At 67.7% G+C, this 16492-nt stretch overlaps 5 protein-coding genes across 5 annotated transcripts; 2 read left to right on the top strand and 3 right to left on the bottom strand.

Annotated features, from left to right (window-relative positions):
* Window positions 1-1787: 1787 nt before the first annotated feature.
* On the bottom strand, window positions 1788-6634 carry FA09DRAFT_294715 (hypothetical protein; the record flags this gene model as incomplete). The annotated part of the gene is made up of 5 exons (XM_025740088.1): window positions 1788-3168; window positions 3223-4332; window positions 4393-4868; window positions 4926-5374; window positions 5437-6634. 5 exons carry the CDS (start codon window positions 6632-6634, stop codon window positions 1788-1790), a joined length of 4614 nt encoding a protein of 1537 aa, XP_025599984.1.
* A 1280-nt stretch (window positions 6635-7914) lies between these two features.
* On the bottom strand, window positions 7915-9824 carry FA09DRAFT_216032 (hypothetical protein). The gene is made up of 2 exons (XM_025739523.1): window positions 9683-9824; window positions 7915-9619 (listed from the first exon to the last, which is right to left on the bottom strand). Exons 1-2 carry the CDS (start codon window positions 9708-9710, stop codon window positions 7971-7973), a joined length of 1677 nt encoding a protein of 558 aa, XP_025599983.1. The 5' UTR covers window positions 9711-9824; the 3' UTR covers window positions 7915-7970.
* FA09DRAFT_216047 (hypothetical protein) lies at window positions 9790-10626 on the top strand. Its single transcript, XM_025739524.1, has one exon. It carries the CDS (start codon window positions 9939-9941, stop codon window positions 10356-10358), a length of 420 nt encoding a protein of 139 aa, XP_025599982.1. The 5' UTR covers window positions 9790-9938; the 3' UTR covers window positions 10359-10626.
* A 937-nt stretch (window positions 10627-11563) lies between these two features.
* FA09DRAFT_328492 (hypothetical protein) lies at window positions 11564-14747 on the top strand. The gene is made up of 10 exons (XM_025741795.1): window positions 11564-12446; window positions 12587-12650; window positions 12709-12807; window positions 12871-13036; window positions 13096-13162; window positions 13220-13260; window positions 13322-13391; window positions 13446-13510; window positions 13561-13609; window positions 13662-14747. Exons 1-10 carry the CDS (start codon window positions 11843-11845, stop codon window positions 14600-14602), a joined length of 2166 nt encoding a protein of 721 aa, XP_025599981.1. The 5' UTR covers window positions 11564-11842; the 3' UTR covers window positions 14603-14747.
* Window positions 14692-16476, bottom strand: FA09DRAFT_328491 (pseudouridine synthase). The gene is made up of 4 exons (XM_025741794.1): window positions 16103-16476; window positions 15879-15934; window positions 14861-15822; window positions 14692-14803 (listed from the first exon to the last, which is right to left on the bottom strand). Exons 1-4 carry the CDS (start codon window positions 16470-16472, stop codon window positions 14788-14790), a joined length of 1404 nt encoding a protein of 467 aa, XP_025599980.1. The 5' UTR covers window positions 16473-16476; the 3' UTR covers window positions 14692-14787.
* Between the last annotated feature and the right edge of the window lie 16 nt (window positions 16477-16492).

Raw genomic sequence — 16492 nt, 5'->3', positions numbered from 1 at the left:
CTCTGCAGCGAAGCTTCAGACGTGCTGTCACGTCGGATGGTTGGCGGGCTCGTCTCCGGTGATGCAGGTCCGAAGACGGACGACGGCGTCGTCTCACCGGCAGAACCGCGGGAGCTGCTCTGTGGCGGACGCACCGGCACGCGAGGCGGTGGCGTTCGTTGCACACTCTGCAATGGCGAGCTCTGCTCAGGCGAAGGGAAGCCATCTTGCGTCGGCAGTGATGCGTCCTCAGCCGCCGCCTGCAGATAGCTGCCGCTCGCATCCTCTGCGGCAGACGGACTCGTTGGAGGACTGCTGATCGAGTCGTCCAGGCCTGACTTCGAGCTGGAGCTGCGCGGCACGCTCTTGCGTCCAAAGGCCTTGCGCAAGAGCGTGTTCTTCTCCTTGGCTGCGTTCTTGTCCTCGACGGCGAGACCGTACTCTTCCAAGAAGGAGCGCGACAGGCTCGCTGCATCCTCACTGTCCTCTGCCACGTCGGCATGCAGCAGTGCGGTCGGCCGCTCAGGCAGCGCAGGCGGCGGCGCACGCTTGCTGCCGCTGCTCGAGCGGGCAGACTTGGCCGAGGCGTCGGACTTGGTGCGTGCCATGCCTGAGCCTCCACGCGGCGACACAGGCGGCGATGCGGGCTCAACGATGGAGCTGGACGCCGACGCAATCGACGAGCGTCTGCGGCTGCGCGACGTGTGCGGCAGCGGACTGGCGGCGTACGTCTTGGGCTCGGAGTACAGCGGTGCCGGCTCGCCGCTGAGCGCCGACGTGGCGCCGCTGATGATGCGGCTCGCCGACGAGTTGCGATGACGCGGGCGTGGCGAGAGTGGCGGCGGCGAGGCTGGCTGCGCGGCCGCACCCGGCAGCGGCGACGCGGCGACGCCGACGATGGAGGGCGCATCTGCGAACGTCACCGAGAGGCGGCGCCGTTGCGAGGGCGATGTGGCGAGGGCGCTGGCCGCAGCCGGGCGCGGGCTCATCTCGGGTGCCGCATCGTCTGTGCTGGTTGCGTCCATGCTGCGGTTGGGGCACAGGGATGGAGCAAAGGTGGCGGCCAGGCGAAGCGTGGATGTGGTGCGAAGGGAAGCCAGGGCGCCAGGCGCGGCAGCGAAGAGGCCGGTGCGCAGTGCCGCTCCAGCAAGCGAGCTGTGAAGTTGCTGCCTGCAGCAGAGCTGGCGTATCGCAGGAAGAGACGGGTGCAGTGACAGGCAGGGCGGAGCCACGACGTTGTGGGGCAGAAGAAGGAGCGGCAAGCGTCACCGCGTCACCGGACGGCCTGGGCCCGCTGCAGGCCGCCTGCACGCCGTACCGCAGTGCACGACACTCCGCCCGTGCCCCGAACTCCCTGTGCCTGGATTTGATGCACGCTCGGCGTTAGCGCGGCGGAGTCGGGGTGGAGGCTGCGGCTGTGCAGCGGCGGCGGCGCGTGCGTCGCTGCCAAGGCTCCCAGGATCGCCAGTGCAGCAGCTGCACTTGGCTCTTCTCATAGGTGCAGCTTGCTGCTGCTGTCCTGCTTGCCCCTCGTGAGGGAGGAAATAATGAGACGCACCGGCTGGCTGCAGAGCACATTCGAACGGACCAGGACAGCGCATCGAGCGAGGTACACTTTCCTCAGCAGCAGGCGTCGCACCGCATCTTCAGTTCTTCACCGCACGGAGACTCGGAGGCAGCATGCGACGTGCGCAGGCATCTCACGCTTCGCGGACTGGTCGTCATGCTATGATTATATGCAGAGCTCTAAGGAATCACACGTGGGAACGCGGGTAGCAGCCAGTTCAGCGACCTCTATGGAGGCACTTCTACTCCTCGCCCTTCTTGGCCTTCTTCTGCTTGCGCTTGAAGAGGCCCGTGAGGCGGTCGATGCCGAGGCCGTAGCCCGCGACGCGGAACCACCAGTACAGGGCGAAGCAGGCGAGGCCGTTGAAGACGACGAAGCCGAGGAGGATGCCCCACGCCTGCCAGCGGAAGTTGTAGTCGGCGCCGAGCGTCTGCGCGAACTGCGCGCCCGTGGCGTACCGGCACAGGCCGCAGTTGCTCGTGGCGTCGGGATTGACGAGCGTGGCGCCGGCGGAGGCGGCCCACTCGCCGGCGTAGGCGCCGCACGTCTGGCCGCCGGGCGGATTGAAGCGCGCGAGGTCGACGTCGTCGCACACGACCGTGATGTCTTGCAGGATCGTCGAGACTTGCGCCTGCACGAAGTACGACATCGGGTTGGCGTAGTAGACGGCGCTGCGGAACGGCTGCGGCATCTGTGCGCGAGGCACCAGCACGCCGTTGACGATCGCCAGGATGGGCAGCATGAAGGGCAGCAGGTTGGCGGCCATCGACGGCGTCGCGCAGGCCGCAGCCAGCATGAACGAGAAGAGGAACCAGAAGCACACGAGCGTGAGAGTGCAGAGGTACCAGAAGCCGGCGATGTGCGACGGCTGCGCGCCGAATGCGATGAAGAAGGCGGGCAGGCCGTAGAGCACCGAGCTGAGGAGCGCGATCGGCAGTGTCGAGATGATGAAGCTGGCGACGAGCGCCCACCATGCGTAGATCTTCGACGGCGACTCGCGGACCTCGAAGAGGATGCGCAGCTCGAAGAACTTGGCGATGATGCTGTTGACGATGGCGGGCACGTTGAGCAGGTACAGGAATGCCGCCTGGAAGACGTAGAGCTGCAGGTCGGACGACGATCGTCCGACCGAAGCGAAGTATGCGCCGCTCAACAGCCCCACGAGAAGGTGCGACCAAAGCACGCCGTAGGAGAAGGAAGCATCGCGCCAGACGTCGCGGAACTGGCGCAGCGTCACCTGGCGGACCTGCTCAACAGACGAGGCCGAGTACTCGCGCAGGGCGCGGGGGTCCTTGCTCGCCGGGCGCTTGCTGCGCTCGGCGACGAGCTGGTCGACATGCTGCACCACCTCCTTGCACTCCTGCGACTCGCGCCACTTGGCGCCCCAGTCGATGCCGCGGCTCTTGCCGCCCGAGACGACCTCGAGAATGTACTCGGCAGCGTTCTCTTCGGGCGGGCAGGCCTCAGCGCCGTTGGCCTCGAAGTACGTGCGGATGCGCTCGGAGCCCTGGCCGGGCTTGGCGCCAATCTGGCCGAAGAAGCACAACTGGCCGCCAGGACGAAGCAAGGCGGCCGAATCGAAGCTTTCGAACAGGAGCGCACTCGGCTGGTGGATTGTGCAGCTGCGGTCGCGGTCAGCTGGGCTGTGATAGCCGATGGCCGCTCGTCGCACTTACAGGATGGTCATGCCCTCGTCGGCAAGGCGGCGCAGCAGGCGGATGATAGAAGCCGCGCCGGCAGAGTCGAGGCCGGAGGTCGGCTCGTCAAGGAAGAGCAGAAGGTCGGGCTTGGCCGCGAGCTCCACGCCGATCGTCACGCGCTTACGCTTCTCCACGCTCAGCCCGGCGCCGGGCACGCCGATGAGGGCGTCAGCGAGCGAGTTGAGCTCGAGGAGGTCGATGCAGTGCTGTGCGTAGCGCAGCTTCTCCTCTCGAGATGTCTCCTTGGACTGGCGCAGAAGAGCGCTGAACTCAATTGCCTCTCGAACAGTGGAAGTTCCGAGATGAACGTCGCCCTGCAGCACGAGGCCTGTGCCCTTCTGGAAGCCGCGGTCGAGAGACTTGCCGTCGACGAGAATGTCTCCGGAGAGATCGCCGGCGACGCCACGCTGGCTCAGGGCCGTCATCAGCGTCGTCTTGCCCGCACCCGAGGCGCCCATAAGCGCTGTCATGCTGCCGGGCTTGCAGTAGCCTGTGACATTGTGCAGCAGCTCGCGTCCGTTGCCGAGCGTGAGGTTGACGTCCTTCCACGTGAAAACTGCACGATCGTCGAAGCTGGCGCTGCCGTGGCTCGGCTTCTTCTCGACCGGGGCCGGGGAGTTGGCGCGCGTCGAGTCGTCGCTGCGAGGCGGGGTGGTGTTGCCAGAGGCCGCGGCCTCGACGTCACCGGACGCGGCCGCCGGGGTCTCGGTCTCGGCAAGCTGCTGCTTCGCGGACGCGGTGCGCGCGAAGACCGTGACTCCGCCCCCGCCGCCGCCCCAATGCATGTTCTCGGCTGCCCATACGGTAACGAGCAAGTATAGGATCGTGAAGGCGAGGACGACGGCCCAGTCGTACGACATCGACGAGCGGCTGTAGCCGAAACTGGCTTCCAGATAGGCCTCCGACGGCACGGCGAGCTGGCCGGGTGTGCTGCCCAGCAGCGTGCACGTCTGGTACTGCGTGTCGATGACGTCGCTGAACGGCACGATCTGCTGCGGGTTGCACTGGATCGGATAGTTGAACTCGTTGACCATGAGAGCGGTGAAGGCATAGCTGATGCCGTTTGCGTAGCTGAGCCAGATGAGCCTGGAGGAGGATAGGTCTGAGCGACAGTGATCATTGTGCGCCTGCGAGCGGGCCACTTACCAGTTCATCTTCGTGCGCGGTAACACATAGCCACTCGCAATAATCAGCAAATTTAGGCTGAGAACACTGAAGCGGATGGCCTCGTTGAAGGTCGGGGAGAAAGCGGCCAGCGCGCGGTACAGGTACGTGAGGTTGAGGGCGCACAAGAACACCACGAGCCAGAAGTAGAAGAAGGCGCCTGCGTCTACTCTCAGATTCGCCATGAAGTAGAAGATCACGCTGAAGAGCAGCGTCTGGAAGAGGAGCAGCGGAATGTCGATGAGGGCACGTGCGATCGTCACGGCCGACTGGCGGTGGAAGGCAAACGTCTCGTGGCGCGCGAGCATCGGCCGGCCGGCGACCGCCTCGTAGCCTTCGCTGAGCTGCAGCCAGCCATTGAAGAGGGTCGCGAGCAGCAGAGCACCGCCGCGGCTGAAGGCGCCAGTCGAGTCCGTCGACTGGCCGAAGAAGAGGCCGCCGATGACCAGAGCAATAGCCTGGAGAGAGCGCGTGTGAGCGAAAGAGCGGTCGGGGCAGCGTCATGCGGCACTCACCACGATGGTGAAAATCTTGACGTAGAAGTCCTGGCGGGCGCCCCAGCGGATGAGCAGCTGGCGCCACATGCACGCCTTGACCTGGTTCCAGAACGAGACGGTGTACGGCGTCGAGGACTTGACGCGCTTGTTCTTCTCCGACGCCGCAACCTGGGCGAGCTTCTCCGTCGGCGCCTTGTCACGGCATGCCTCGTCGTACGCGCGGATCTCCTGCTGCAGCTGCTCGTACAGCTCGCTCTGCAGCCAGGCGCGCTCGCGCTCCTCGGGCGTGCGTGGCGCACGCTTCTCGAAGCCCTCGCGGAACTGCACCTGCTTCGGGTCGACGAGCGCAGTGCAGAAGTCGGCCGTCGTCTGGCGCTCCGGCGTTGCGAATCCCAGCTTTTCGAAGTACCCCCGGCACCGGTCGCGCGGGCCGTAGTAGATGCAACGGCCCTCGTCTTCCACCAAGACTGGAGGAGGAGGAGGCATCAGCGGGCACTCAACTGCGTACCCAGGGCTAGCGGTCACTCACTCTTGTCGAAAAGGTCAAAGATCGACTCGCTGACCTGGTAGAGCGTGGCGAACGTCGTGCGGCGCGAGAGGTCGGTGATGATCCGAAGCGAGCGCGCGTAGTCGAGCGCAGTGGACGCGTCAAGGCCACGGGTCGCGTTGTCAAACGCAATCACGGATGACCTTGTGATCAACGCTTCTCCGAGTGTGACTCGCTTGCGCTCGCCGCCGCTGACGCCGCGAATGGCCGCATCGCCGACGATGGTGTCGCGCACGTGGGAGATCGAGAAGAGCTTGAGCACGCAGGTGACTGCAGTCTGGATGAAGTCCGAGCGTGTCTCGCCCGCCAGACGGGCGCGGCTGTGCGGCACCTTCTGGCTCAGGGCAAACTCGAGCGTCTGGCCGACGGTCAGCGTCGGGAAATGCTGGTCGTCCTCGTCGGAGAAGATGACCTCGCCGCGGTAGTTGCGCTCGATCTCGGCAGGCGAGAGGCCGGCAAAGGAGATCGTGCCGTCGACGGTGAGGTTGCCGTCGCTGCTCGTGGTGAGCGCCTTGAGCAGCGTCGTGCAGCCGCTGCCTGGTCTGCCGAGCACGAGTGCCATCTCGCCGGCGCGCAGCACGCCAGAGTGGGCGTGGATGAGCTTCTTGGTGCCCGACGAGCCCGCGAAGAGACGGCCAAACGCAGGGACAAACTTGCTGACGACCGCGATCGGGTCTTGCCAGGCCGTCCGCATGATCGAGTGCGGCAGGTCCTTGACGAAGACGCCGCCGCCTGCGCCGGCCGGGGCCGACACCTCGACGTCGCGCCACGAGACGCCGAGCGGCTTGTCGTTGTCGACGCCGTCGCGCTGCGCCTGCGCCTGGCGCGAGAGAATCCATGCGCCGAGGTCAAAGTCGCCGTCGTCGGCCTGCAGGTGCTTCTCGGCGTCGAGGTGTGCCGGACCCTGGCCCGTCTGGCCCTCCTCGGCGATGCGGTCGCTCGGCGGGCTGCGGCGCGAGCTGCCGCTGAGGATCTGGCTCATGCGCGAGCCGCCGGCGAAGCCGCTCTGGCTGCTGGCCTCGGCCTGCTGCTGCTGCTTTTGCCGGCTCGAGTTGCGGGCCAGCTCAAAGTCGGTGCGCGCCCGCTCCACGTCGACGCCCTCGCCGCGCGCCGTCTCGCCCCAGGTGCCCGTCGAGCCGGTGCGATTGATGCTGCTAAACGCCGGGGCAGGCGCGGCCATCGTCGACGACGGGCTCGCGTCGTGCTGCTGTGTGTCCGCCATGGCGACGGCGGTGTGAGGATGCTGTGCTGCACTGGCTGCGGAGGCCAGGAGCGGATGCTTGAGGAGGGTGAGAGGGGATGCCGTGCGCCGGTGCAGCGGCCTGCCTGCCTTATGAGCGACGCCGACGGCGTGGAGGCGCGGGCAAAGCGAGGCCCTCGCTCCGATCTTACGGGCGAAGGAGGCCAAGAGGGCTCAAATCGCAGCAAAGCAGCTGGCCCCGGCAGCCACGGCACACCCTACCCTGACGCTGCCCTGCACGTTCGGCGTCGGCGTCCACGGGCGGATCTCACAACCGCTTGCACTGCTCAGGTGCCTGCGCTGCGCGATGAGGCGCGAGGGCGCGGTTCGGAGTTAACGTTGGCAGCACGGCAGCAGCGCAGCGGGCGGCGTCTGCGATTTCGCCGGCAAGCTGCATGCTGCTGCATGACGCTGCATCTCGCGGCGCGGCGCCGACGCGTCAAGATGACTCTTGTGCAGCGCAGCCGCGGCTCCGCTGCGCCATGCCGTGCTGTCGTGCCTGCGCCGCGCCGAACGCGATCGCCGAAAGCAAGCCGTGGCAGCCGGCGCCTCCACCCTCTCGCACGCATCGTCGGCAATGTGCGGCAGCGGGCATCGGAGCAGCGGACGGAGCGCGGGAAGAGCACTGCAGCCGGCTTGCTGCTGCGACGTGCAGGCGGCGGCCTTGGCGCTCACGGCCGTCGGCGCCGCGCAGCGACGACTTTCGCGTTTTTCGCAGGCGTCCAGAGTGCCCCCTGAGGGGCGAGTCAAGCCGAGTCAGCGCCGCGGGCCGACGACGAGCAAGCGGGCTAGCAGGCAGAGATAGGTGACGGGAAGCCAGTCAGCTCACGCCTGCTGCCACACCTTGCAGCGGTAATCAGCGTTCCGCCCGCTGTGCCGGCGCATCGGGTGCCGCCTCGTCCGCGCAGAACTTCTGTCGCGTCCGCGGAGCGAGGTCTTTCGGCCGTTACGCGCGGTGCAAACGCCTTTCGCGAAGTGGAGCGGCGAGCGGCGAGCGGCCACGACGAGCCGCAAACGCAACAGCAAGGCACACGCACGCCAAAGCTTCAACGAGTGGAATTGAACGAGGAAGAGGGGAGCGACAGAGTGAGAGTGTATGGACGTTCGAGCGCGGGGGTTTGCGCTCGTGGTATGCTGAGGCGGTGGCCAGAGAGCCCAGCGTGAGGTGCTGGCCTGCAGATCACTTGGTATGCCGGAGCAGAGGCGCGAGATATCAAGGGGATGGGGGGTACTCGTGGAAAGGATTGGCGCTGAGAGGCAAGCTGGCGTCGCACGATCAGGCGGTAGTAGCAGCCGGCACAGACGCAGCAGGAGCAGTCGTCTCAGCAGCAGGGGCCGCGTCCGAGGACTCGACGGCTGCAGGCTCGGCAGTGACCGTCTCGGTAGCGACTGCGGCAGGCGCGTCGTCGGCGCTGATGACCGGAGCCGTCTCCGTCGGGGCAGGAGCGTCCGTCGGTGCATCGCTGGCCACGATAGCCGTAGGCGCGGCGTCGGCGTCCTTGGCGTGCTCGGAGCTCGCGCCGGCAGCGGGCACGGCAGCATCGCTGGGCTGACGACGGGCCGTGAAGAGGCCCGAGATGCGCTTGACGGCGTTGCCGGCCGTCGAGCTCTCGCGGCGCTTCGGCGACGTGTGGCCGGCAATGGGCGCGGCGGCGCTCTCGGTGCTCTGAGCAGGAACGGCAGGAGCGGCGCTCTCGGCCGGCGTGGCCTCGACGGCGCTCCTCTCCTTCTCCGCCTCCGTCTTGCTCTCGCCCTTGCCGCCGTGCAGCTGCTGGTTGACACGGTCCTTGATGACGGCGAAGATGCCGGCCGGTCCGGCGGCGGCAGCGGGAGCATCGCTCGTCTTGGACTCGTCCTTCGCCTCCGACGCGGCAGGCGCCGCAGACGTCGACGGTGCGACCTCGGCGGCGGGCGCCGTGCTCGGTGCAGCCTTGTCCTCTGTGCTGCTGCTCTTGCCAGCAGCCGAGGCGCCGAAGCGCTGCTGGAGCTTCTCGACGAACGTGGGCGACTTGGCCTTCTCGCCGTCGTCGGCCTTCTTGTCGGGCACGGCGGGGGCAGCAGGCTCAGCAGCCGGCTCCGTAGAGGCCGCGACGGCAGCATCGGCAGGCGCTGCAGCCTCCGGAGCCTTCGAGCCGTCAACCGGACCGTGCGACGAGGAGCGCTTGGTGCTGGCGGCGCCGGGTGAGACGATCAGGCGGCGGATACCGTCGACGAGGCTAGTGCGGCGCTTCTCGCGCTCGCTCAGGCCGGCAGCGGGCGGAGCATGCTCCGTTGTCGTCTCGGTAGCCGAAGCGTCGGTAGCGGGCGCGGCCGCTTCGCCCTCGGCAGCCGAGACGGGCTCGGTGGCGCCGGTGGCTGGCTCCGGAGCCTTGCCGGTGCCGGGTGTGCCGTGGCTGGACATGCGGCCGCGCAGCTTGGCGAGGAACGGCGGGCTCGACGGGCGGCTCTTGTCCTTGACGGGCGCGGCCTCGACGGGCGCAGCGGCCGGCATCTCCTCGTCGAGCTTGGCGGCGCTGACCTCGCCTGCCGGTGCCGCATCGGTCGACTCGGGCGCGGCGGCAGACGTCTCCTCCTTGCCGTCGGCGCCCTTGCTGCCGGTGAAGCGGCGGCGCAGGCCGGCGATGAAGGGCGCGTGCTTCTCCTTGTCCTCGGCTGGCGAGAGGGCCGCGGGGCTGGTGGTGCCGGGCGACGTGGCACCGGCGCCGCGCTTGAACGGGAAGCTGGTGAAGAGGCCGGCCTTGGGCGACTTGGCGGCAACAGCCTCGGGCGCCTCGTCGGTGGCGGCGCTGACCGCCGGCGCGTCCGCAACGACGGCGGGCACGTCGGCTGCGGCAGACGGCGCGTCGGTGTGCGTGGCGGCGACGGGCGTGGCGAGCGCGGCCTCGGCGTCGTGCGAGTTCTGGATGGCGGCGACGAGGGCAGCGTCTGTGGGCAGAGGGTCAGCATGTATGCGGCGCGTGTGCGGCTACAGTGTGCTGCGAAACGCACCGGCAGGCTCGGAGGAGGGCGCGCTCATGGCTGCGTGTGGTGCGTGTGGAGAGGTGCGGAGTGCAAGAGGTGCGAAAGTCAGGAGGAGGGCGGGCTCGAGGCCTCTTTATGGTCTGGCCCTCTCGATGGCGCTGGCGGTTGCCTGCCCTGTTCCTTCCACCTCCTTCGCCAGCAAGGAAGCGACGGCCCGACGGCAGCGCTCCTCTCACCCGCCTAGCTTGCTGCGCCCAAACGAGATGCGCCTTGCCGACTGCGGATGCTGCTGCTGTGCTGCCGCCGGGCGGTGTTGATTGCTCGCCGAGCATCAGGCAAAGTGCAGCGCCACACAAAGTGGCCCGGAAACAAGCATCGCAAGCTCTCCGTGCGTGCAAGTGGTGTGCTTCATCTTGCTGCTGCGTCTGCTGCGTCCGCAGCCGGCTCTCTGCGTGCTGCGGCTCTCCCTCTCGCGTCTCCTAGGCCCCTCCGCTGCGCTTGCTGCTTCTTGCTCGGATGCACCCGGCCCCGCTCCTCGCACGGACTTCTCCTCGCGCGGCGCTTCGTCTTGCTCCTCGGCGCGGCGGCGCCGCTTATGCGCCCGCACGGCAGCGGCAGCCGCTCAGAGCGGCGCCGTGTGTTGATCTGTGATCTTGCTTCTTGGCACCTCGGCCCGATTCAGCACCAAGCCCGCAGCTGCTGATGCGGCGCTGGGGCTGCGCAGCAAGACACCGCGCAACGGCGGAAGCTATCGCAGGCGCAGCGCCGCCGCGTAACCCCTTGACAGACGCACCAGAAGCACGCGAGACGAGAGGAGGCCATGCCGCCATCGCGCGTGCTGCGCTTCCCCTCTGAAGGGCCCAAAGCATTTGCCTCTTGCTACGGTCACAGCTGCCCTCGCAGGTCGAGCGAGAGGAGTGCTTTGCTCGTATGATGGCGAGTCGCCGATTCACCGCAGCAGCGAGCGTGATGTGCCGTTGCTTGGTCGTCCATACGGCGGCGAGACCCCTGAGAACGCGCCCTGATCGACGTCCAGGCACCTCACACTTGCGCCACGGACATCGCCTGCGTCTGCGGCAGGGGCGCGTCCTTCGCGCCCTTTGGCGCACAATCGTGACCGGTGAGCTGGCGCAGCAGCAGGGGCAGGAGGCCGACGAGCCGCACCTGCGTTCGTTGTTGATGCTGCGACCGAGCTGATGGTCCTCTGGTCTTGCTACCCTCCGCCTTGAACCACTCGCATGGGTCGCTGTCGCTTGACATCAAGCCGTCGCCATAAGAGTCTCGCCTTCACCGCGCTGGAGAGCATTGATGCTGCCCTCGGCTCGGGCGAGAGAGAGTGGAAGGAAACAAGTGCGCGTGTGGTGCCACGTGGGCGATGCCGGGGTGCAGTAGGCGCTCCTTGTGCTCTAAAGCTTGCAGCCGAGTGCCCAGCTCCGCTGTACTCGAGCTTCTGGTGGCTTGGTCTGACTATTGTGGCTAGCCGCCGCTTTTTGAGCCCATCTACTGCCATTGCGATGACCGAGGTGCTGAGAGTCGTCCGTCGAAGGTGTTGCCACGAGAACGCAGCTCCTCGAAAGGCGCGCGCGGCGAGGCGGTGTTGCGAGCCGGCGGCCCACCAAAAGACGCCGCCGTGCAGCGGCACCGCGCCGCATCTCTCTGTCTCATGCGTGCCGAGGCGCAAGGGGCGCAGAGAGGACGCGGCGCAGCATCAGAGCGGCAGGAGCGGCGAGAGAGCGTGTGCCGCCTCGCCCACTCTCTCTCCGCACGCCACGCGTGCCGAGCGCGCCGGCCTCATGCAGGGGCGCAAGGCGGTGCAGCAGCAGCAGCGTGGCGTCTCGCAGCAGAACGGCGGCGCTCGACAAAAGAGAGGCCCGCGCCGCATCCGCACGCCGCTGGGCCGTCTCTGCCGCACGTTGGCACGTCTGTCACGCAGCGGCTGCAGGCGTGCTGTATTCTCACTCAGACTTGCGCCTGTTGAAATGAGCTCGCAAGTCAGCCGAGGTCTGGTGCGGCAGAGGCGGCCAGGAAAGGCACGCGGCGGCGACGCGTTGATGTGCACGCGCCGCGGCCGTAGCGCCGGAGGATGGAGGCGGCGTCTCGTCAGCGGGCTGCAGGCTGCCGCGCTGCACCGCCCGCTTCCTCTTGCATCTGCTCTCTCACCTCCATCCTCAACCTGCGCTCGCCGTCATGGCGAACCCCTTCTATCCGCCGCGCGCCAACCGCACCTCGGCCGGCAGTGGCCTCGGCGCCAGCGGCGAGGCGGGCTACGGCGACGAGCCGCCGCGCCCCTTTGACCCGCACCGCGCGGCCACCTTTGCGCGAGGCGCGGGCAGCAGTGGGACGGCAGCGTCGCAGCAGCAGTACTATCATCCACCACCACAGGCGCCGCAGCAGCAGCGCCAGGAGGACTACTACGCCGGTGCAGCACCCGCAGGCGGCGCGCGCTACGCCGACCCATACGAGACGGCGCCGTCGCCCGGCGGCTACTACGCCTACCCGCCGGCGCCCAACCAGCCGCTGCACGAGTACCTCTCTACGCCGACCACGGGTCCCACACCCACCTCCGCCGCGCCCTTTCTCGGCCGCGCAGACTCAGACGACCCGACGCGCCGGCCTGACACGCCCGGCATCTACCCGGACCGCGCACCGACGCGCGACAAGCTCACGCCGGCGCAGCTCAAGATCGCAGACTCGTTCCCCAAGGACCTGGACCGCGATGGCGGCACCATGTTTGGAGACATGAAGAGCATGGTGCGCGACTGGCGCAGCTGGGTCAAGTGGAAGTACACGCGTGAGTGTGCGCGAGCTGCGAGAGGCCGCGGCGGGGCATGCCGGACGTGAGGAGGAGAGGGAGGCGCGATGGGCGCTGGCAGCACGTGCCTTCGAGACGCATGCTGCGCTGCTCGTGCGCTGACAGCAGTCCTCGTGCAGACTACTATGTGGGCTGTATCATCATCATCGTAGTGGTCGCCTTGATGACGCTCTACCACAAGCAGTGAGTGCTCCTTGCCGCGCCTTGCTACTCTCCGCAGCACACTCACGCGCACGCGCAGAATCGTGGACTGGCTCACGCCGCTCTCGCTCAAGGTCAAGTCCGTCTCGTGGGGCTGGATCATAGTCGTGGCCATCCTCTTCGTCATTTCCTTCCCGCCGTGAGCCGCTGAGCCGCGAGCCGCTCCCTGCCCCGCTCTTTGTGACTGACATCGCGCGCGCAGACTGTTCGGGCACGAGATTGTCGGCGTGCTCTGCGGCGTCGTGTACGGCCTCTGGGTCGGCTTTGGCATTTTCTCGCTGGGCACGGTTCTCGGCGAGTTGGGCAACTTCGTGGCGTTCAAGTGGTGCTTCAAGCGCCAGGCGGAGAAGGTGGAGCGTAAGAGCATCGTGAGTGGGCGCATGCAGCAGCTCGGCAGTGGTGCGCGACGCTGAGCGCCGCTTTGTAGACCTACGCCTGCATGGCGCACATCACGCGTGAGGGCGGCTTCGGCGTCATTCTGCTGGCGCGTCTCTGTGAGTGGAGCTCCAGCCCGGGCAAGCCGTGCACTCTCACTGACAGCTGTGTCGCAGCGGCTATCCCCGGCCACGTGAGCACAGCTATTTTTGCCACTGTGTGTGATCAGGATTCCCGCGTGATCCCCAACCGCAGTACTGACTTGCTCAACTTCGCAGATCGGCATGAACATCTGGGTCTTTACGGCGGCAGCGGTAATCACCTTGCCCAAGCAGTTGGCAGTGGTGTGTGAGTGCACCTGAACCTATGCGCGCGCACATGCGCTGATGGTGCGCGCTGCAGATCTCGGTGTTGCGCTCGGCACGTCGTCGGCCGGCGGCGAGAGCACGCAGAGCAAGATTGTCAAGGTACGCAGCGTGTGGCCATTGCTCTGGCGCCGCGCTGATCTTCTTCGCAGTGGGCGGTCATCGTCATCACCGTGATCGTGACCATTCTGGCCGCTTTGTGTGAGTCTTGCGCATACATCTGCCAGCGCGCATGTGCTCACGCGCACGCCAGACCTACATCGCAAGATGGACCAGGCGCGGCCACAAGTGCAGAAGGCGCTGCGGCAACGGCGCTTCACGATGCTGACCGAGGCGCGCGCAAGCGAGGCGGCCGACGGCGGCGTGTGGGGCTACGGCGACACGGCCTCGCCGCTCGGCTCCGCGACGAAGCTATACGGCGCCGGTGCTGCGGGCGTGTACAGCCGCGATGACTTCTCGGAGCGCATCGACATGCCGCCGCAGCAAGTGCAGGGCGCACCGCGCGCGGGCCAGCAGCAGCGCAGCTCGGGAGGCTGGAGCCGCTGGGCCAACAAGGGCAGCGCGCAGGAGTACGAAGGCGACTCGCGCGACGGCGGCGCAAACGGCATCAGCATGAGCATGCTGCACTCGGCCGCGCCGCTGGGCCGCGCTCCGAGCCAGGACACGCTGAGCTCGGATGCGGCGCACGAGTCGCGTCCAGCTCTTGCACCGGTGCCGGCAGCTTCGTACGGGCGCAGCAACCCCGAGGGATACGCATACTCGCCGGAGGACGAGCGCGTCGAGTACATGCACTCGCCGCAGCCGCAGCGCGAGGAGCAGAGACAGGAGGTCATGCAGCAGCAACAGCAGCGGGGCGCACGCCCGCCTCCGGCTCCGAGCTCGGCGGCAGCGGCAGCGCTGAAGCTGGCGCCGCCGGACACGCGCCAGCACTACCAGCAGGTCAGCAACGTGGGCAGCGTGTACTCCCTGCCGGCCGGCTCTGAGGACCTGGGACGAGGGAACGCGCATGCAGCGACGCAGCAGGCTGCGCCGCATGCCGCACAGCAGCAGCAGCACTACGCCGACTCGCGCTCCACGACACCAGGCGCTCCGCCTAGCTACGCCAGCGACGAGCCGTGGGGCGCTGAGCGGCCACAGCAGCGAGCGGCACCGACGGATCAGCGCTGGTCGCTGCACGACGGCCAAGCATTCTGAGAAGCTGCCGCCGATCATGCTCTCTCCTGCTGCGCTCCTCTATCTCTCGCTGTCCTGCTACAGGTGCTCCCGTCACCCGAGACTGTATACTGTGTGCTTCATCTATTTGCTCGCTCGTGAATGTGACGCATAAACCCGTGGATGGAGTCTTGTCCTTTTCCTTTTGTTGTACAGCAGCGCGGTGTCTAGCACGGCTGGATGCTGCAGGTGACCGGTCAGCCACCGTCAAGTCGCCGTCTAGTGCAGTCGAGCACTCACCGGCTGAGCAGCACACGCTCCCACTCGGCCAGGCCGTTCTCGTCGCGCACGACGCGGTCCGCCTCGAGGTCGGCCAGCGCCTCGGCAAAGACGCTCCACTCGATGCAGTTGCCCGGCAGCGCCACCTCGTCGGGCACTGTCGCTGGTGCGCTCGCCGGCGCCTCGGTGCCGGTGACCGCCGCCGCCGCCGCTTCTTCCTTCGGTACTTCCGCGTCACCGGCAGACACTGCAGCCTCGGCGCCAGACACTGGCGTCTCAGCGCCAGATGCTGGTGCTTCGCTCGCTGCGTCCGCGGCCGCAGCTGGTGCCTTTTCATCGACCTTCTCAGCCGGCTGAGCATCCTCTGTCGGCAGCACAGCGCCGCCAGCGGCACCGAGCTCGCCGATGCTGAACTCTCCCTGCCGCGAGCGCGTGAGGCGCACGACGTGGGCCGCACTGCCGACGGCCGCGCCGAGGTCGTGCACGATGCTGCGCACGTACGTGCCCGACGTGACGGTCATGTCGAGCGTGAAGGCCGCCGGTGGCGCATCGGCTGGCTCAGTCTCATCTGTTGTGGCACCTGATGGAGGCGCCTCGGTGGGTGCGGGGTCGAGGCCAGCCAGCTGCCGCACACGCCCGACCAGGCCCTTTTCCGTCTCATCGCACTCCTGCTCCGGCTCGCGCCACTGGTGCTCGCCCGCCTTGTGCCAGCCAACAAGCGCCAGCTCCTTGACCTCAACGCTGCGAGCGGGGATCGGGCGCGGCAGCTGCAGGCCCTCGCGCGCGTACTCAAAGAGCCGCTTGCCGTCGATCTTGATGGCCGAGTACAGCGGCGGCAGCTGCTGCTGCGGACCCGTGAAGCGCGGGATGGAGGAGCGCAGCAGCTCAGGGGTGACGTGCGTGTGCGGAGCACGCAGCAGGATCGGGTCCTGTGAGTCGTACGACGTCGTCGCTGTGCCCAGCAGGCCGGTCGTGCGGTATGTCTGCGCGCGACCGCCGTCAGCATGTCGCAGCGCCATGACTGCGCCTAGCTGCTCACCTTGGTGCAGTCGAGGAAGCGCTGCAGCTGCTTCGTGCCCGAACCGACACCGATGACTGCACGGCACAGCGCATGTGTGAGCTGCGCTGCTCTGACCGACGGCGCGGACACGTGCTCTCGCCTCGATGACCAGCTCGTTTCGGGCTTGATGCCAAGCACGCAAGGTCTGCCTGTGCACTGCGCCCTGCACCTTCTCATCTGGCTCGTCTGCAGCCTCCACTCACCAAGCACGCCGTCAGCGAGCGGGTCGAGCGTGCCGCCCTGGCCGATCTTGGGCGGCGCCGGCGCGCCGGGAGCCTTTCTGCCCTTGCCGCGGCCGCGCTTGCCGCCGCGCCAGCCCTTGCCGCCGCTGCTCGCCGGCACGCTGCCGTCGGCGTTGCGGAAGAGGCTCGAGTGCGCCAGCAGCTCCTTGAGGTCCTCGAGCAGCGCCATCGACGTCGGGCCCGACGGCTTGTTGACGCCGAAGATCCCCGAGAGCGGGCGCGCGGCGAGCGCGGAGCCCGAGGCGCCGCTGGACGTGGCGCGCGTGGAGGACATGCGGCACAGTGGGGCGAGGGGGCCGAGCGGAGGGAGGAGGCGCAGCAGGCGCGGCATGGGATGGGGGCCGAGAGGCA

The sequence above is a fragment of the Tilletiopsis washingtonensis genome (genome assembly GCF_003144115.1).
Source record: "Tilletiopsis washingtonensis strain MCA 4186 unplaced genomic scaffold FA09scaffold_5, whole genome shotgun sequence".
NCBI lineage: Eukaryota > Fungi > Basidiomycota > Exobasidiomycetes > Entylomatales > Tilletiopsis > Tilletiopsis washingtonensis.
This window is presented reverse-complemented; position numbering and strand designations above follow the sequence as displayed.